The 21,178-nt window shown below is 44.9% G+C and overlaps 3 protein-coding genes across 9 annotated transcripts in view; 1 reads left to right on the plus strand and 2 right to left on the minus strand.

Annotated features, from left to right (window-relative positions):
- LOC116406976 (lysine-specific demethylase 5A-like) overlaps positions 1-14,759 on the minus strand; it is a 33,507-nt gene extending 18,748 nt beyond the window's left edge. Inside the window, exons 1-6 of one of the 6 annotated variants that reach the window (XR_004219938.1) lie at positions 14,487-14,759; positions 11,990-12,186; positions 6,836-6,914; positions 5,863-6,044; positions 3,269-3,342; positions 2,446-2,466 (exon numbers count right to left, since the gene is read on the minus strand). Coding sequence is in view for 4 of the 6 variants with exons in the window: in XM_031892253.1 (XP_031748113.1) it covers positions 6,689-6,914; positions 11,990-12,186; positions 14,487-14,669 (606 nt within the window). In the remaining 2 variants the exon portion in view is untranslated. Of the gene's footprint in view, positions 1-2,445; positions 2,467-3,268; positions 3,343-5,862; positions 6,271-6,447; positions 7,333-11,989; positions 12,187-14,486 lie in introns of those variants that run through there. The other 5 variants (XR_004219937.1, XM_031892256.1, XM_031892255.1 and 2 more) reach the window with 5 other exon arrangements.
- LOC101734594 (coiled-coil domain-containing protein 77-like) overlaps positions 1-21,178 on the minus strand; it is a 597,836-nt gene that overhangs the window by 380,668 nt on the left and 195,990 nt on the right. The window lies entirely within an intron of this gene.
- Positions 1-21,178, plus strand: part of LOC101730989 (coiled-coil domain-containing protein 77) — a 606,394-nt gene that overhangs the window by 258,816 nt on the left and 326,400 nt on the right. The gene's annotated exons all lie outside the window — the stretch shown is intronic.

Genomic DNA, 21,178 nt, shown 5'->3' on the forward strand with positions numbered 1-21,178 from the left:
TTGCCAAGTTCCCCCTGAATAAAACGATACCCCAAATGTATGGGTGCACATAAAGACGTGGCCACCAAATGCCCCCAAACAGGGGCAATGCATAAGGGGGGGCTGTGCTCTATGTGCTGTACCTGCAGTTATTTAGTCTAAACACCCCATACCTGTGAAATAACCCCCGCAAACTATATATTTCTGAAAAGTGCACACCTTCAGCTATTCAGAGACACCACTCTTCTCTTTCTACATGGAAAATTGTGGCCACAGTCCCTTGCAGAAGTCAGCGCTTTGGTCAGAAATCAAGGAAAAAAACAGATACAAACCTAGATTTCTCCCCAAAATCTCCATGGCAACTACCAAAACTTACTAACCATTAATCTGCAAGTTCCCCTGAATAAAAACGATACCCCATATGTATGGGTGCACATAAAGACGTGGCCACCAAATGCCCCAAAACAGGGGCAATGCATAAGGGGCAATTTCAGTTGAAATTTTGGGGGCTGCGCTCTATGTGCACTTACCTGCAGTTTTTTCAGTGTTAACCTCCCCTACCTGTGAAATAACCCCCACAATCTATATATTTACGAAAAGTGCACACCTTCAGCTATTCAGAGACACCACTCTTCTCTTTCTACATCGAAAATTGTGGCCGCAGTCCCTTGCAGAAGTCAGCGCTTTGGTCAGAAATCAAGGAAAAAACCAGAATACAAACTAGATTTCTCCCCAAAATCTCCATGGCAACTACCAAAAACTTACTAAACCTCAATTTGCAAGTTCCCCTGAATAAAACGATACCCCATATGTATGGGTGCACATAAAGACGTGGCCACCAAATGCCCCCCAAACAGGGGCAATGCATAAGGGGGGTCTGTGCTCTATGTGCTCTACCTGCAGTTATTTAGTCTAAACACCCCCCTACCTGTGAAATAACCCCCGCAAACTATATATTTATGAAAAGTGCACAGCTTCAGCTATTCAGAGACGCCACTCTCCTCTTTCTACATGGAAAATTGTGGCCGCAGTCCCTTGCAGAAATCAGCGCTTTGGTCAGAAATCAAGGAAAAACCAGATACAAACCTAGATTTCTCCCCAAAATCTCCATGGCAACTACCAAAAACTTACTAACCATAAATCTGCAAGTTCCCCTGAATAAAACGATACCCCATATGTATGGGTGCACATAAGTACATGGCCGCCAAACCTGACAATGCATAATATTGGGGCTGCACTCTATGCACCCCTTTTTTTTTTGCCTGCACCCGAATGAATGGAATACGCTCGGGTGCAGGCACATGTAGCCGATATACGCATGAAAACGCGTGAGAATGCAAAGTCTTGCGTTTTCCATGCGTATATCGGCTACATGTGCCTGCACCCGAGTGTATTCCATTCATTCGGGTGCAGGCCACAAGTAGCAGGCGTAGGGCTGAATTTTCGGCAAGCGTTTTTCCACTTGCTGAAAAAATCAGCCCTACGCCATGTGTGGCATCAGCCTAACCCTTGGCAATAGAAACTACCAGAACAATCTTAGCACCTCTGGACCTTTCTAGAAACAACTGAAATCAAATGAAGTTAAAATGGAATAAAACCACTAAAAGCAATCAAAGAACAATAATTGCAATGAAATCGGTGGTCAGAGCCCTGGATCCACCAATGTCACTGCAAAAGCAACCTTTTTGGGGCACTAAATACACAATAAAGAACAATGCAAAGATAAAACACCATAAAATCAGTAAATTCAAATAAAAACCACTCAAACCAACAGAAGAACAATTATTGCAATGAAATCGGTGGTCAGAGCCCTGGATCCACCAATGTCACTGCAAATTCAGCACCCAATAGCAATACAAAAGTTACAGTGCAATAGAATAATTCAAAAACAGAAATCAATTATGAAAATGCAAAAAAACACTAAAATGCAACCAAATAAATCAGATAATTATAGATCAGAAATAAAGTTTTAGTAAAAAAAAAAGACTGCCAAAGAAAGCAAAGAAAGAAAGAAAAGCAAAGAAAGAAAGAAAGAAAGAAAAAAAAAAAAAAAAGTGTAAGTGTAAGTGTGTGTGTAAGTGTCTGTGTGTGCTTGGGAAAGTTGTAAATAAGTGTGTATGTGTGTAAAAGTGTAATAATGACAAAGATAGAAGAAGAAATGAAAAAAAAAAAAAAAATAAGCTGGATAGACAGTTGAGATAGAAATAAGCAAAATAAACAGTGGTTAGAGAGTTGTAGTTCAGCTTACACAATGCAGGCAGGCGATCAGGGCGACCAATCCAGCAGGAACGCAGCAGGAAGGCAGCAGGGAGGCTCCATCAGTCTCACGTGGCAGCAGGAGTGAAGAGGCGACGCGGGGGCGGCGACAATTAATGGGACAGCAGTGGACACGTCATCAATGCGTGTCCACTGCTGTCATTGGCTGAGGGACTGGATCGGCGGCGCTGGGGGACCGGATCGGTGAGTATGTCTTCATTTGCTCGTTGCCTAGGGGGTTGTGCAGGCTTTACAAGCGCTGCGCTGCTTTAAAAGCGAGCGCAGCGCTTGTAAACCCGTTAGTGCTGTAGGACGTAGATTCTACGTTCTATGGCACTTTGGTCCCTTGGTACCTAGGACGTAGAATCTACGTCCTATGGCACTAAAAAGGTTAAACATACACGTTTGTTTATATTGCAAAGGTTCTATTTAGCTATGACTGGTCTAGAGCAGTTAGAATAATGAAAGTAAATATCGGCTACTGTTCTGGAACAAATACGATACTGCCTAAAGGTCCCCATACACGGGCCGATTGTAGCTGCCGATATGGGTCCCTTAGACCGATTCAGCAACTAATCGGCCCATGTAGGGGCACTAACGACGGGCCTGCCTGACCCATATCTGGCCTGAAATCGGGCAGATATCGATCGGCAGGTTAAAAAATCTAGTCGGATGGGGGACCGTATCGCTCGTTGATTCGGTCCCCCAAACCGACTTTGCCTATACCCGTCGTTATAATTCGATCGTTTGGCCACACGATCAAATTAGCCTGGATTCTCCTGATATCGGGAGAAGATCCGCTCGCTTGGCGACATCGCCAAGCGAGCGGATCTGAAGGTGTATGGCCACCAAATATCTGTATATAACTAATAGGGATATGGAAAACCAACCCAAGTTGGTCAAGCTTCTAACTAACAATTTTGTTAATGTCCATATCCTCAAGTTCCAACATGTTAATGTAGCTACAAAAACAGCAGTTTGTAATAACCATGATCTGGGTTTATTCCCAGCACAATAATCACAGAAACCTTACCTCTAGTTGAGGCGCTGTACCCGAGGGGTGAAGCAGAAGCTTTTGACATCGCAGGCAAAGGGCGGCTGCCAGTCCTGAGATAAAGGAACATAAAAGCAATAAAGCTAAGCTGTAACTGTGCCAATAACCAAAACTGGCTCTCTAGGGGGCTAAGAATAAATCTTAAGGCACAGGCAAACTAAAGGGAAAATTCTAGGTTTGCTTTTCTATACCTTTTATAAAGAGAAAATAAAGGATAATTATGAGTTTTGTCCTGCAAAGGGATGCTCAGAACAATGTATTGAGCAGTACCTGCCCAAGTTCCAAGTTGTAGAAGTAATTCTGAACCTTGCTTCAGAAGTACAAATAATATAAACCCTGCCTGTGCTAAATCAGCAGCGGGAGACACACTAGGGATTACTGCTGGCATTAGCATTTTCATGGTTAAAGTAATAGCTCTGCTAAACGTTTAAACAGTTTAAATACCTACAGTGTCAGGAGGTACCTATATAATATAAACGCCACACAAAATAATATGTATAGGATTTATTTTTAATTAAATAAATAGAATAACAAACTTCATAGGAAAAAAAACTCCCAGTGGGCCCCCTTGCTCACCCAACCATTTGCCTTGTATGCCTACACCATGGCCATTACTCAATTCTATGAGAAGAAACAAAAGAAAAAAGGAAAGGATAGATAATAGTATGTAAAATAAGTAATAAGAAATTAAAGAAAGTGAGTGAACTGGGAAGGAATGGTGGTCTGGACAGTGGCCTAAGGTTTTTCTGTGGGCCCTGGCACCCAGTCCGACACTGGTGGCTGTTATCTAGAAGCAGCAAACTGCAGCTTAAAACTAGGGATGCAACAAATCCAGGATTCGGTTCGGAATCCAGGAATCTCGCCCAAAACCCCAAAATAAGTGGATTCGGTGCATCCCTACTTAAACCCCAGGTATAACCCTAATGTGTACACTAAAGCTGCAGTGTTGGGATTTTAGGAAAAATAGACTACAAAGTAATGGCAGAGAAGATTCATTTCAGTAATTGGACTTCCTTCCATTTGTAATCATTGGAGCAAAACCCTGGTACAATACCTGCTGACTAGGTCCTCCACCTCTTTCAGCAAAAAATAATACAAAAGTTCTTCCTTTAACTACTTAAACTTTAATGGTTTGATTATAGTGACCTTTCAGCTTGGACACAATCACCCACTACTGGCTGACTATTGCTTCTTTGATTGTATAGAACAATAATATAATATCAAATAATAGAATAATATTATCCATTGAAACTACCCACTATGCGATTAGCCCAAAACAGTAAATGCAGTCGGCCATTAGCCACTCTGAACATGCCATAAAGCAAATTTATATAGAGGACACTTCCCCATGATGTTGGCCATATGGGCCTGTATACATAAGTAATCCTTTTACAATGCAAACAAACACACTTTGGGCATGATAGAATTTTGGGGTACATACCCTCAAGTTATGCCTCACGTGTCATGGGCGTACAACAGGGCATGTAGTCATTATCCTCTGCTATATAGAACCTACATATTCTGCAGCTCTTCTTAGGGCTCTGGCACATGGGGAGATTAGTCACCCGCGGCAAAACTCCCTGTTCGCGGGCGACTAATCTCCCAGAGTTGCCTTCCCCCTGCCATCCCACGGCGAACATGTAAGTCGCCGGCGGGATGGCAGACGCCATCATGTAAGTCGCCCCGCCGCGTCTGCCATCCCACCGGCGACTTACATGTTCGCCGGTGGGATGGCAGGGGAAGGCTACTCGGGGAGATTAGTCGCCCGCGAACAGGGAGTTTTGCCGCGGGGCGACTAATCTCCCCGTGTGCCAGAGCCCTTAGGGTGAAGACACACAGAGCTTACTAGTAGCAGCTACTTGTCGTGGCTACTAAAATAGACAATGCTAATCATTTACTGATATTGTCTTACGTGTATTGTCTATGGAAGGGATTTTCAGTAGCTTGAAAAAGTAGCTGCTACTAGTAGCCCGGTGTGTCTTTAGGGCAGTGGTACACAGGGAGATTAGTGCATGGGCGACTAATCTCCCCGCAATGCCATCCCACCGGCTAGAGTGTAAATTGCCGGTGGGATGGCATACGCGTCGCTACGATGTCCCACGGTCGCTCAAAGTTTCCTCCAAAGACAACTTTGGCGCGCGTTCATTCCATGAAGTTTACGAATCGAAGTGCCGATTTTACGCAACACACTAAAGTCAGTAATCAGGGGCACCTCCAATCTGCCTGTATGTTGTTTGAAAGTGCAAGAAAATCCACCTGGGGGGGGGGGACATTAAAATTCCCTGAAGATAGTGCCCTGGCTGGAATCAAACTGACCGTAAAGCAGCAATGCCAACCAATGGGTCATTGGTTTCTAAAAAATGTGACCAAGAGCAAAGACTAATCAACATCTGACATTTGTCATCAGCCTGTGTGAACTTATTATAATCAATATATATATATATAATAATAAAACTTATATAATGTGACTTGCACACAGTATGTATCAGCTCCCTGTTACAACTGCATCATTTATCCATAAGGAATTATTTCAGGCTCTCAGTGTACTGATAACATCCATCTATCAGACTTACCTTGGGAGGTGGGATTTTGCATATCCCTGTCTTTTCAGCAATCGGTCAGATGCGTCCGATGAAACTCAGGGGATCAGAGAATTCCTCCCAGCTGGGCTCGAACACCGGGCATTCCGGAGGGGGCACAAATTCGATGTAGGCGGCCATTCCAAACAAGTGTTAATCCTCAGGTGGGTATAGAACTAGACAAGCGGTATAGTGCGGATAAGCATCCCAGATCTTGCTTGGATAAAGCCAGAGGCTCCTTTCTCTGTCATGAAGTAACGTCCCTCATCGAGTTTCTCTGTGATCCTTCACTACAGCCACGGATTTACTCCCCGTCTCTCCTGTTCCCTCAGTAACCAGTGCCTGATGTTACCAACACCGGAGGAAGCAAATACAGTCTAACACTTAGGGATTCCCTGAGGACTGTTGACAAAAAGATCACTTTATTCACCTCGCTGGTGGTTGTGACACTGGGCTAACGTTGAGTTTGCACCCCAATATCTACAGGTACTCCCTGTGGCTTCTATTACTGTATCTCCTACAGGCCCCCGGGACAGCAGGAACCCCCCTGTGAAGCCCACAGAGTCCCCTAATTTCTGCCACAGAGGCAGGCAGATACTTTTGCTGGGACAATCAAGACTCCCAAATATCCAACCCCCAGTTCCATATAATATAACGAGCTCTTTATTTCAGTTCTTGGGTACTCAGGGTGCCAAAGTTCCACTACTTACCTGACTATGACACCCCAAGTCCCAGAGTCACCTTGTAGCAATTCCCTAAGTTAGAATTAATTTCTAATTTCAACAGACACCTCCTACCAGAAAGCCCCCAGTCTGTGCCACTAGGGTCTCTGCAGCCTCGTTTTGAAAGGCCCAATGATGTGCCCCCTCTCAGGCAACTTCCTGTTGCAATTGCCCCCCCTGGGGCTTCCTAGTACCCAGTCCCCTTCCTGAAGCCCAGCAGCTCCTTCAGCACATCCAGTACTTACAGTAAATTCCAGGCTCCAGTCCGTATCATTCCTAGGTCCATAAAGTCCTGATGCAACTTTGTAATGTGAAATTGGGGCCCTAAAGGATTAAAGAGGCTGGTTGTATAATCTCCAGGTATCCCTCCGCGCTAGTTAAAGCTATGTGGATTAATAACAGCCTGTAATGTGAAAAATAGCCGATAGATGGCGCTACATGAACATTCCTTTAGATAAAGGAGATCTTCACCTGGTTTTGCAAACGGTTGTTTCATCCGTGTGTAAAAAGTTTTTACAATTCCAGAACTGGAGTATAATCTATAGAATGGCTGCGAATGGGGGTGGAGTTGGGATAAAAATGGAATTAAGTGTCACAAATGTTCACACGCCTATTTCCTATGTAGAGGAAAAGTTAAATCAAAATCTTTCATTAGCAATGATAATTATAATGTATTAATGAAATTATAATACATATACTGTTATGAAGATAAAGACATGTTGTCATAATTCTCCTTTGCATATCGGGGTATTCGTTTTGGAATCTAAACCTGAGGGAATTGTAGTTTAAACACATGTGGATAGCGATAGAATAAACTACAATTCCCAGAAGACACCTGGTGAGCGGGCGGGCCGACTCAAGTATCGCCCTAGCGGATTGGATGCTTCAATGATTCTGGATTGAACTGGGTGCGTGATTGGTTAAGCTTGCGGAGGCGGGCTGTTTGGATCGTAGAGTTAGGGGTGGGGTAACTGGTGGTAGGAGACCTGTGTAGTGGCTTGTACCAGAGCTCGTAAGGTGGGGTACAGGTACGTACAGTGTGACATCTGGGGGCAGGGGTTATATAGATTTATGCACAGCTATAGCGCCATTGGATAGGCCTGTATGCTAAATAATGTGCCATACCCCGCACTTGACCCCCTAACCAATCGTAGCTCTTATTTGGCACCCCCAGAGCTTTTATTGTGCTTTTTTTGTTCCCTCTATTAGAATAGGCATAAGGGTGGGTAACTAGACATAGGGGAACCTCCAGTAAGTGAATGTAGAAGCGCCTAATACATAGTGGGGCTGCAAGAGTAAAACTTATGGGAAATACTGTAGGGAACTCAATCTAGCGCTGGTAAAGCGATATGTACAATGGAAACAACGCGCGTTGCCATAGCAACCCCTCTCTCTTAGCGCAAAAAGGCCATGGTGTATGGCATTGTGTCAGATGGAAGAATTTATATTACCCATATATAACCCATCATCCCTCTCCCCAAAGATTGGGAGAGTTGTATGTTTGTTTATTTATTATTTATTTATATACTACTTATCCGCTAATCATAAAGAAATAAAGAGATGTCTCGTTAAAACAGCCCATATCAAGCATATTCCTACTTAAAATGTAGATAAATTAGAAATAAAATAAATACCAGGAATCCAATAATTGACCAAAAATAAGCTTAAAATTGAATTTAAAATGCCGCCAAGTCCAAATCTACATTGAGTCCTTCCGGATGCAATGTATTCAATTTAAAAATCCAAACGTTTTCTCGTTGTCTTAATCTAGTAAATCCGTCTCCACCTCTTAACTTGGGAGAATATGCTCCAGTCCCATAAAGAATATCAAGGCAAACCTTATCTGCGCTTTAAAAGATTACAAAACACAACAATATAGATATTAAGGTCTAGAAGGAAGGACTGTAAGAAAGAGAAAAAAAAAATATATATATATTTTTGCAGTGCTAAATTGCCATTAACCAACATTAATAATTAGATGTAGCTGCCCTCCTCCCTACTAATCCTATAGTGCATACACAAATTATCTCCAAAGGAGTTGGCGCTAAAAACACCCAAAGAAGTGTAAAATAATTGTATATTTATTATAAATAAATCAATGTGTTACATCAAAGTAGAATCAATTTTAAATAATAAAAAAAAAAAAAATCATATACACCACTAATTAAAAATACCAATTAGATTATATATACAAGAGAAAATCACATAGGGCAGAAGACATTAAATATAGTAACAGAAACCATGTATTACTTCCCAAATGATTTATTATTGAATTCCCAGTTAATGGCATATCATTCCCTCAGGAGAAATCAATTAGAGTGTTTAAAAAGAGAATTCATTGCTCTGACCCATATATGAGGAAATCAAGAGGGAAAATCAATAGAAATACACTGAATTAAAAATCCCACAGTATATCCCAATTATTAGAATAAAAAAGTGAGGAGCTTAAAACACCATAAAACAATTAATTGGATCCTTAATTAACTTCTCCAGATATCAGATGCCAGTATTACACCGCCTATAGGCCAATATATGGCTCTTAGCCCACTGAGGGATATTAATAAAGAAGTTACACAAATAAAAACCCTTGTTTTCCCTCTTACTCTGTGCAAATACTAAGAATGCAGGCGTGCATATAGAGATAAAATTGCACACTATATGGTATTCAATTATCTCATAGCCTCCAAGTAACTACAAGCACACAATAAAACAGAGCCCTATACTGGGCATAAGAACAAATACACAACCCCCCTTGTCCCGGCCGGGAACTTACTAGGGATAAGACAGAGAGAGGCACATTGGCTGAGGGATGCGACTCACACGCTGTTCCTTTCCCTTCGGTGACGTCACCGTAGGTGCCGGTCTGTCAATACGGGTCCTCTCTCCCAGGCAGTCCGACGCGTTTCGCGCTCTGCGCTTCCCTCATGGACTATTGGGTTCCTATGGGCCAACCCCCTCTTTATACCCGCCTGCATACTATTCTATACTACATCTACTTTGATGTAACACATTGATTATTTTATAATAAATATACAATTATTTTTACACTTCCATAAAGGAATATCCCTTTGGGATCACTATTATTGTGAAACAGCTTAAAATGTCTCGATACCCATGGTTCATTCTCCCTGCTTTACTGCTTACGGATGTGCTTATTAACCCTACTTCCCACTGATCTTATAGTCCGCCCCACATAAACTTTGTTACACGGACAAGTGAGAGCATAGACTACATATGTTGTGGCGACAATTAATAAAGGTCTTGGAAATTGGAATATCCCTATTGGGTTTATTTCATGGTTAAATGATTCCCTTTCTCTGTAATAATAAAACAGTACTGTACTTGATCCCAACTAAGATATAATTACCCCTTATTGGGGCAGAACAGCCCTATTGGGTTTATTTAATGGTTAAATGATTCCCTTTCTCTGTAATAATAAACAGTACCTGTACTTGATCCCAACTAAAATATAATTATCCTTATTGAAAGAAAAACAATCCTATTGGATTTAATTAATGCTTTATTGATTTTTTTTTTAGTAGACTTTAGATGTGGAGATCAAAATTACTTAAAGACCCCTTATCCTGCGCACTCTTGGTCCTGCACATTCTGGAGATAACAGGTTTCTATACCTGTAGTTGCTTCTTTTTGCTCCTCCTATAGACAACTCTGGACTGGTCCAAGCTGGAGGGGGGTTAAAGGGGTTGTTCACCTTTAAATTAAAGTTTTAGTATAATGTAGACTGCTGCTTCTGAGACAATTTGCAATTTGCGTCTTCATTTTTTTTTATGATTTACCTTTTGTTCAGCAGCTCTCTAGTTTAAAATTTCAGCAGTCATGTGGTTGCCTTAGGGTTCAAATTACCTAACAACCAGGGACTGGTTTGAATAAGAGACTGATATAATTTATAGGAGAGGGGATGGATTAGAAAAATGAGTAATAAAAAGGAGCAAATAATGGAAAAACTATTGAAAATAAATAATGAAGCCCAATTGAAACATTACTTAGAATTGGCCATTCTACAACATACTAAAAGTTAATGTAAAGGGGGAGCCTATGTGAAAAAAACACAAACAATTTGTTTGTAATTGTATAATTCTCCTAAGTTGTGGCCCCCACCCCACCCTGGTTGCTCTTACCCCCAGCCTTTCCGTGCAGCTCCGGGAGATGAGGTTCTGTTGATGTTCCGTGCATTAGCTTGGCCCTTGCATCGTGGCCACAAACCTGTGTGCAGAAAGGACACCCCCATTCTTATATATATATATATATACATTATATACATATATATATCCCAACCTTATTACCCCTGCCTTTTCAATAGGGACATAAAATCAATCATCCACCCCCCACGACCCATATTGATGCTGGAGACCCAGTGGTTTAAAGGGGCAGTTCACCATTAAGTTCAACTTTTTAGTATGTTATAGAATGCCCAATTCTAAAACCCAACTTTTTCCCCAATTGTCTTCATTATTTGTTTTTCAGAGTTTTTAAATGATTTGCCTTTTTCTTCTAACTCTGTGCAGCTTTCAAATGGGCCCGGGGCCGGAACTAGGGGTAGGCAGAAGAGGCACCTAGGGGCAACAGTGGGTGGGCGCCAGGCAGGCACCTCTTCTTTCACTTACCCCTATTTCCATGCCCTTTACCCCCACCGTTCACCCACCTCCAGTGACCCCCGCAGCCCCACACATGGGAGGGGGGATGGGCCAAGCCGGCTGGCTTGCCTTGGGTGCCCGGCTGGCTTGCCGCTGGCTTGCCCACCGGCTGGCTTGCCTAGGGTGCCCGGCTGGCTTGCTAGGGTGCCCGGCTGGCTTGCCTAGGGTGCCCGGCTGGCTTGCCTAGGGTGCCCGGCTGGCTTGCCTTGGGTGCCCGGCGGCTTGCCTTGGGTGCCGGCTGGCTGCTTGGGTGCCCGGCTGACTGCCTGGGTGCCCGGCTGACTTGCCTTGAGTGCCCGGGTGGCTTGCCTAGGGTGCCTGGGATGGCTTGGTCCGGCACTGCCTGAGGAAAAAAACTATTGCTCTGTGAATATAAAGTATTGTTTACTTTATATTACTTATTTATATAGTCAGGCCCTCTCCTATTCATTTATCAGTCTTTCATTCAAACCACAACCCTGGTTGCTTAGGTAATTTGGATCCTAGCAACCAAACAGCTGCTGAAACGCCAAGCTGGAGAGCTGCTGGGCAAAGCTGAAATAATTTTAAAAAAAACTACAAATAAAAAAAAAATGAAGACCAATTGCAAATTGTCTCAAAGGTAAACAACCTCAGTTAAAAGGAGCTGTTGGTGGGAGCAGATTCTGCTCAATTGGGTAACACATTTACTCCCATTAGTCTAACTGGCCAATCAGGGCTCATCTCAGTATAAGCAGGTATACAAGTAGTTGCTAGGGGTTGTACCTTGCAGGGTATGAGTAGAGCTTGTTCCTTCCAGCCACCGGGGGTCTCCTCACCCAACTTAGTTGGCTGTATCGTCTCATCACCCTGGGGGGTGCGTCTCTCCCCCTGTTGCACGGGGAAGTTGGAAATACAGGGTTATCGCTTTCAATGCTCAGGCTGCCCCCCATGAGGCGTCTCTGGATCACACTGTGTGGCTGCTGCAATCAGATTGGACCTTGATTATAATAATAGTAATGTACTGTTACCCTGCACTAGTAACCTAGGGGTAATAACCCTACTATAGTTTATATAAATACCCCGCTGTGTAGCCCCGGGGGCAGCCATTCCTGCACTGGTACAGCTGGGTGTTTGCTACAGAAACCCTACTATAGTTTATATAAATACCCCGCTGTGTAGGGGCAGCCATTCCTGCACTGGTACAGCTGGGGTGTTTGCTACAGAAACCCTACTATAGAAATACCCCGCTGTGTAGCCCCGGGGCAGCCATTCCTGCACTGGTACAGCTGGGGTGTTTGCTACAGAAACCCTACTATAGTTTATATAAATACCCCGCTGTGTAGCCCCGGGGCAGCCATTCCTGCATACAGCTGGGGTGTTTGCTACAGAAACCCTACTATAGTTTATATAAATACCCCGCTGTGTAGCCCGGGGGCAGCCATTCCTGCACTGGTACAGCTGGGGTGTTTGCTACAGAAACCCTACTATAGTTTATATAAATACCCCGCTGTGTAGCCCCGGGGCAGCCATTCCTGCACTGGTACAGCTGGGGTGTTTGCTACAGAAACCCTACTATAGTTTATATAAATACCCCGCTGTGTAGCCCCGGGGGCAGCCATTCCTGCACTGGTACAGCTGGGGTGTTTGCTACAGAAACCCTACTATAGTTTATATAAATACCCTGCTGTGTAGCCCCGGGGGCAGCCATTCCTGCACCGGTACAGCTGGGGTGTTTGCTACAGAAACCCCGGGGCTACACAGCGGGGTATTTATATAAACTATAGTAGGAATTCTTAAGCAAACATGCAACTTTTATCAGAGCAGGGCAACAGGACATTATATTTAAATGCCCCAGCCAGTAGCTCCGGGGCAACATGTTGCTCCCCAACCCCTTGGATGTTGCTCTCAGTGCCCCCAAACCAGGGAGTTATTTTTGAATTCCTGACTTGGGGCAAGTTTTGAATAAAACAAGATTCCCTACCAAATAAAGCTGATAGGGTGCATAGAGGATGCCTAATAAGCCAATCACAGCCCTTATTTGGCTCCTCCATGAACTTTTATGGTGCTTGTGTTGCTCCCCAAGTCTTTTTACATTAGGTCAGTTAGGGTAGGACTGGCCAGAAGGGATGACTTTGACGTAGTTGGCCCAGCTTGAAGGTATATTGCAATGTACGGACAAACAATCCCCTCTTTTTGAGGTGGGGAGGGAAGGCATTTCTTAGTAGTGAAATGCCCTAGTGTCCAATTTCTACATATTGATAATGGGTGAGTGCAGAGGATTTTTTGCGGTTGTTTATATGTATTTTATGGTCACAGCCTCATTGCACCCCCGCTTAATGGTTTACAATTTAGTGGTTGAGCACAACTTTCCCTTTTTGTGTTATTGTTTATACAGGAGCAGTGGCCAGCTCCATGTTGTAGCCCCCACTATTCCCAGCTACAGTCAGGTGATCCCAATGGAGCTAATAAAAGGGCAACCATATGGGAGTTTTAACCTTATACGCAAGCATGTTGCAGGTAAAACTTAGTCCCTTTGCTCAGTACTAATCTTAAATTACTTATATAGGTCAGTTAGGGTAGGACTGGCCAGAAGGGATGACTTTGACGTAGTTGGCCAGCTTGAAGTATATTGCAATGTACGGACAAACAATCCCTCTTTTTGAGGTGGGGAGGGAAGGCATTTCTTAGTAGTGAAATGCCCTAGTGTCCAATTTCTACATATTGATAATGGGTGAGTGCAGAGGATTTTTTGCGGTTGTTTATATGTATTTTATGGTCACAGCCTCATTGCACCCCCGCTTAATGGTTTACAATTTAGTGGTTGAGCACAACTTTCCCTTTTTGTGTTATTGCATAGAGGATGCCTAATAGCCAATCACAGCCCTTATTTGGCTCCTCCATGAACTTTTATGGTGCTTGTGTTGCTCCCCAAGTCTTTTTACATTTGACTGTGGCTCCCGAGTAAGAAAGGCTGAGGACCCCTGATGTATATAGTCAACCAAACCGGGATCAGTGCTTTGCAAATGGTGGGGATTGAGGCTTAGGGGCCCCCCTAGGGCACAGCCCAAAGGCCAGTTAGGTTAACATTTAAACCAAGAGTAGCAGCGTTATAGGACAGCCAACCAACATGGCTGCGTAGAAATCATTGCAGTCTGCAGCATGCACCTATAGAAATCCCTGCAAGACATGAAAGCAGTCCCACATTTTGGCCCTGTAACTTGGTTCAGAGCTGCAAACATTAGTCTCACTGAGCAAGCGGGTCCCCCCCTCCCACACTCACCAGGTCTTTACTGGTCCCCAGTCTCCGCAGCTGGTCCAGTGGCAGAAGATCCGCAGAGTCTTTGTGCACAAACTGCGTGGCTTGTTTGAGGCGTCTCTGCTGGTGCAGTATTGCTGAGCCCCTCAGATCCTTCTCCCTCTTTGGGGAGTCCCTGTTCTGTGTGTCTCTCCCAAGTCCCTGCATAGTGCAGGTTCAGGGTAATAAGCAGATCCCTATATGAGGTTCCGGGTAGGAAGCAGATCCCTATATGAGGTTCCGGGTAGGAAGCAGATCCCTATATGAGGTTCAGGGTAAGAAGCAGATCTCTATATGAGGTTCCGGGTAGGAAGCAGATCTCTATATGAGGTTCAGGGTAAGAAGCAGATCTCTATATGAGGTTCAGGGCAATAAGCAGATCTTTATATGAGGTTCAGGGTAAGAAGCAGATCTCTATATGAGGTTCAGGGCAATAAGCAGATCCCTATATGAGGTTCCGGGTAAGAAGCAGATCTCTATATGAGGTTCAGGGCAATAAGCAGATCCCTATATGAGGTTCCGGGTAAGAAGCAGATCTCTATATGAGGTTCAGAGTAAGAAGCTGATCTCTATATGAGGTTCAGGGTAGGAAGCAGATCTCTATATGAGGTTCAGGGCAATAAGCAGATCCCTATATGAGGTTCAGGGCAATAAGCAGATCCCTATATGAGGTTCCGGGTAAGAAGCAGATCTCTATATGAGGTTCCAGGTAAGAAGCAGATCTCTATATGAGGTTCAGAGTAAGAAGCTGATCTCTATATGAGGTTCAGGGTAGGAAGTAGATCTCTATATGAGGTTCAGGGTAAGAAGCAGATCCCTATATGAGGTTCAGAGTAAGAAGCAGATCTCTATATGAGGTTCAGGGTAAGAAGCAGATCTCTATATGAGGTTCAGAGTAAGAAGCAGATCTCTATATGAGGTTCAGGGTAGGAAGCAGATCCCTAAATGAGGTTCAGGGTAGGAAGCAGATCCCTATATGAGGTTCAGGGTAGGAAGCAGATCCCTATATGAGGTTCAGGGTAGGAAGCAGATTCAGGGTAAGAAGCAGATCTCTATATGAGGTTCAGGGTAAGAAGCAGATCCCTATATGAGGTTCAGGGTAGGAAGCAGATCCCTATATGAGGTTCAGGGTAAGAAGCAGATCCCTATATGAGGTTCCGGATAAGAAGCAGATCTCGGAATGAATGGATTTTCCCTGCAGATTCTCCTCTTCTTGCTGTACTCGCCCCCATACACTCTGCCTGGTACTTCTCACTCCTTAGCTCTCTGCCTCATTCCCTTCCCTCTCTCTGTATTCAGGGGATTCCTCTCTCGCTCCGTTCCCTCCTCCTGCTCTGCAGTAATACCCCCCCCCCCGTTGTACCTCCCTCATTCTCTCCTGCTGTCATCTCCCCGCTACGCTCCTTCTACATCCCCATTCCTCCCTCTCAGTCCCCCCCAAATCTCCCCTCTCCCCAGTAGCTGCTTCTTTCATTCCCCCGGACCCCCTGTGTCTGGCAGCCACCGAGCCTAAAATCTAGCCCCCCCCCCCCATAAAGCTCTGCTCATACAATGGCAACCCACTCGGGTGCTATTACAGTAAATAGGAATTAGGTTTATGGCAAATGCAGATTTGTCTCTTTTCTGGGGAAGGAGAGAAGCCGCGGGGCATTGTGTGTAGTCAGGCAAGATGCATCAAGTGAAGAAGCTTTAACAGTAGGATATTGTGTATAAAAAGGCAAGTAGGTGTATTATAATGGCTGGATAATGTATATAGCAGGGATCCCCAACCTTTTGTACTTGTGAGCCAAATGCAGGTATAAAAAGTGCTGGGGATGCCAAATAAGGGCTGTGATTGGCTAATTATAAGGGTTGTGATTGGCTAATTATAAGGGTTGTGATTGGCTAATTATAAGGGTTGTGATTGGCTAATTAGTAACCCCATTGGGACTGCTGGCCTGCAGGAGGCTTTGGGGTAAAACTGTGTCTCTGGGCTTCCAAAACTTTAAAAATATATACCTGAACCATTGGACTGTAACTGTGTCTGGGGGCCTGGCGGGGCCGGTGACCCAGTAACTGGCAGGCCAAACCAGTAACTGGCAATACCCTGGATGGGGTTAACCAGGTGTTGTTAAAGATGGTATGAGGGGTAGGAGCAGTATACTATACTGTGTGTAGTAAGGCAAGATGGTATGAGGGGTAGGAGCAGTAACTGGCAATACTGTGTGTAGTAAGGCAAGATGGTATGAGGGGTAGGAGCAGTAACTGGCAATACTGTGTGTAGTAAGGCAAGATGGTATGAGGGGTAGGAGCAGTAACTGGCAATACTGTGTGTAGTAAGGCAAGATGGTATGAGGGGTAGGAGCAGTAACTGGCAATACTGTGTGTAGTGTATGAGGGGTAGGAGCAGTAACTGGCAATACTGTGTGTAGTAAGGCAGATGGTATGAGGGGTAGGAGCAGTAACTGGCAATACTGTGGTGTGGGTATGGGGGGGTAGGAGCAGTAACTGGCAATACTGTGTGTAGTAAGGCAAGATGGTATGAGGGGTAGGAGCAGTAACTGGCAATACTGTGTGTAGTAAGGCAAGATGGTATGAGGGGTAGGAGCAGTAACTGGCAATACTGTGTGTAGTAAGGCTAACTGGCAATACTGTGTGTAGTAAGGCAAATGGTATGAGGGGTAGGAGCAGTAACTGGCAATACTGTGTGTAGTAAGGCACAATGGTATGAGGGGTAGGAGCAGTAACTGGCAATACTGTGTGTAGTAAGGAGGGGTAGGAGCAGTAACTGGCAATACTGTGTGTAGTAAGGCACGATGGTATGAGGGGTAGGAGCAGTAACTGGCAATACTGTGTGTAGTAAGGCAGATGGTATGAGGGGTAGGAGCAGTAACTGGCAATACTGTGTGTAGTAAGGCAAGATGGTATGAGGGGTAGGAGCAGTAACTGGCAATACTGTGTGTAGTAAGGCAAGATGGTATGAGGGGTAGGAGCAGTAACTGGCAATACTGTGTGTAGTAAGGCAAGATGGTATGAGGGGTAGGAGCAGTAACTGGCAATACTGTGTGTAGTAAGGCAAGATGGTATGAGGGGTAGGAGCAGTAACTGGCAATACTGTGTGTAGTAAGGCAAGATGGTATGAGGGGTAGGAGCAGTAACTGGCAATACTGTGTGTAGTAAGGCAAGATGGTATGATGGGGGTAGGAGCAGTAACTGGCAATACTGTGTGTAGTAAGGCAAGATGGTATGAGGGGTAGGAGCAGTAACTGGCAATACTGTGTGTAGTAAGGCAAGATGGTATGAGGGGTAGGAGCAGTAACTGGCAATACTGTGTGTAGTAAGGCACGATGGTATGAGGGGTAGGAGCAGTAACTGGCAATACTGTGTGTAGTAAGGCACAATGGTATGAGGGGTAGGAGCAGTAACTGGCAATACTGTGTGTAGTAAGGCACGATGGTATGAGGGGTAGGAGCAGTAACTGGCAATACTGTGTGTAGTAAGGCAAGATGGTATGAGGGGTAGAGCAGTAACTGGCAATACTGTGTGTAGTAAGGAGGGGTAGGAGCAGTAACTGGCAATACTGTGTGTAGTAAGGCAAGATGGTATGAGGGGTAGGAGCAGTAACTGGCAATACTGTGTGTAGTAAGGCAGCAGTAACTGGATGGTATGAGGGGTAGGAGCAGTAACTGGCAATACTGTGTGTAGTAAGGCAAGATGGTATGAGGGGTAGGAGCAGTAACTGGCAATACTGTGTGTAGTAAGGCAAGATGGTATGAGGGGTAGGAGCAGTAACTGGCAATACTGTGTGTAGTAAGGCGGTAGGAGCAGTAACTGGCAATACTGTGTGTAGTAAGGCAAGATGGTATGAGGGGTAGGAGCAGTAACTGGCAATACTGTGTGTAGTAAGGCAAGATGGTATGAGGGGTAGGAGCAGTAACTGGCAATACTGTGTGTAGTAAGGCACAATGGTATGAGGGGTAGGAGCAGTAACTGGCAATACTGTGTGTAGTAAGGCACGATGGTATGAGGGGTAGGAGCAGTAACTGGCAATACTGTGTGTAGTAAGGCAAGATGGTATGAGGGGTAGGAGCAGTAACTGGCAATACTGTGTGTAGTAAGGCAAGATGGTATGAGGGGTAGGAGCAATAACTGGCAATACTGTGTGTAGTAAGGCAAGATGGTATGAGGGGTAAGAGCAGTAACTGGCAATACTGTGTGTAGTAAGGCAAGATGGTATGAGGGGTAGGAGCATTAACTGGCTGTGTGTAGTAAGGCCATTATTTCTGGCAGTAGAAGGGTTAACTACCAACATGGGGATGAGAAAGGGATTTAGTGCAGCTCTGTGGCCCTGGGGTGAGAGTGTTGATGGGCAGAGGGTGGGTTACAGTGAGGCTATAATAAGCCCACCCTTGGCCGCCGCAGAAATATTTGGCTGGAGGGACAGACAGGTTCCCACGCTTCCCACGTCTCTAAGAATAACCCTCTGACTAAAACAGCCAACCTGCATCTGTGTGTCTGCCTGCTGGCTGAGGGGGCCCCCGGCAACCATGTGCCCTCTGGGAACAAACTGCCCCAAACCAGGCAAGCACCACTCCCAGCCACCCTCATGGGAACCAGGGGAGTTATTTTTTCTTTAGCGCATCACATGACCTGGGTGGGGGGTGGAATCTGGTCACCCTGAGCACTTATGGCCCTGCCTCAGATCTGAGCCTGGATTTTTCTAAGAACAATATTAACATTTTATAATTGACACAACCAATGACATCGCATAAAATCTATGACATCACCGACATTGTAATGACGCCGATACAATGGACCAATAGGCTATTTTACAGCTTTTACCCCAATATGCCCCTCCTTTATAAAAATACACAAATCCAGGGGTCCTTTCCTTTTCAGAGAGACATAGTAACATAGTAAGTTAGGTTGAAAAAGGCATAAGTCCATCAAGTTCATCAAGGCGCCCCCCCATTCCCTGGCACCCATTGTCCTTATTCAATGCCCGGTGCAGTCTATGTAGTTTACCACCCATGTACCTGCTCAGGTTGGCATAAGTGTTACCCGGGTGTCTAGCGAAGTGGCGCCCCTATTGGTTAGGCCTTCCTAGTGTAGCATAGGCCTCGCACATGTGCAGTCTTTGGAGCTCTTGAGAAGCTTGAGGGCCACAAGAAGTCCTCCCTTTGGCCCGTGCTCCTCCAGTTGATCATCCCAAACCCGATTGTAACATATTTGATGTTCTTCTAGACCCCCTTTTGGTTACAAATGTTTACAAACCTTTCCGCTCATGGGGAAAATTGAATGCTGCTATGCAATTGGTCTGCTTTGGAAGCCCAACACCTTTTTAGTGGCACAAATGATGGTACAAGTAAGGGACAGAGATACTTCTGGAAGGTCCATTAGGCTTCCGTTGGGCTGGAGACTGATTTCCTGCCCTAGAAATGATTGGAACTGAGGAAAAGGGGGGCCCTTACCACATACTGAATATCAATGGGCCTCAAACCACTACCGTACCTCAAGTCTGCTTCAGCTTAACTGTGGGTTCTAGACCAGTGGTTCTCAACCTCCCTAATGCCGTGACCCTTTAATACAGTTCCTCATGTTGTGGTGACCCCCAACCATAAAATTATTCCTAAGACCATCGGGAATATGTGTTTTATGGTATTAGGCCACCCCTGTGAAAGTGTAATTCCACCCCCAAGGGGGTCCCGACCCACAGGTTGTGACCCGCTGCTGTAGACGGTGATCAGTAGAAAGCTCCCTGGGCTTCACATAGTAGTTGTCATGGAGTTGGGATCAAAGGTAATTGGTACCAGAGGTGGCCGGTTCAGCACTGTCCTCGGCCCGGTGGTTGTGGACCTCTGTTCTATGTCACAGCTTGTCACCTTACGATGCCCTGGGGCAACTCTCCAGGGGTTGGCATCCTGCTGTTGTTGGGCACCACACTCCTCACTGAGCCCTGCAGCTCCTTGTACCTCTGCAGGATCATTGTCCTATTAGGAGAGTTTCCCAGAAGGGAGATATTGTGGGGTTTATTCGGTTGGTGCAGGTTGCTGGGTAGATCTGGTGCCTCTGGGATGGAATCAAGCGTTGAAGGACCAAATCCATCTATGGACCTCTGTTTAGCGTTCCTGCCCAGGAGCAAAGCAGAAAGTTAATATATACCTGTATTAAACGCTACCAATGGGCAACTGGGTAAACACATGGGCAATTCGGTATATAGTAACCGGTTGGTTTATCCCACACGGTGTTTATACCAGAAGGTGTAATGGCTTGAAGGCCTCTGCTAGCAGCAGAATAGTCAGTCACCCATGTGATATTAAAGGGGAAATGAACCTCCCATGACAGTGCTTCACAAACTCATTGTCTAAAGCAGTGATCCCCAACCAGTGGCTCCGGGCAACATGTTGCTCCCCAACCCCTTGGGTGTTGCTCTCAGTGCCCCCAAACCAGGGAGTTATTTTTGAATTCCTGACTTGGGGGCAAGTTTTGGTTGAATAAAAACAAAATTTCCTACCAAATAAAGCCCCCTGTAAGCTGATAGGGTGCATAGAGGCTGCCTAATAGCCAATCACAGCCCTTATTTGGCTCCTCCATGAACTTTTATGGTGCTTGTGTTGCTCCCCAAGTCTTTTTACATTTGACTGTGGCTCACGAGTAAGAAAGGTTGGGGGTCCCTTGACTAAAGTATGATGGGAGAG

Source organism: Xenopus tropicalis, chromosome 8 (genome assembly GCF_000004195.4).
Source record: "Xenopus tropicalis strain Nigerian chromosome 8, UCB_Xtro_10.0, whole genome shotgun sequence".
In the NCBI taxonomy this organism is placed as follows: Eukaryota; Metazoa; Chordata; class Amphibia; order Anura; family Pipidae; genus Xenopus; species Xenopus tropicalis.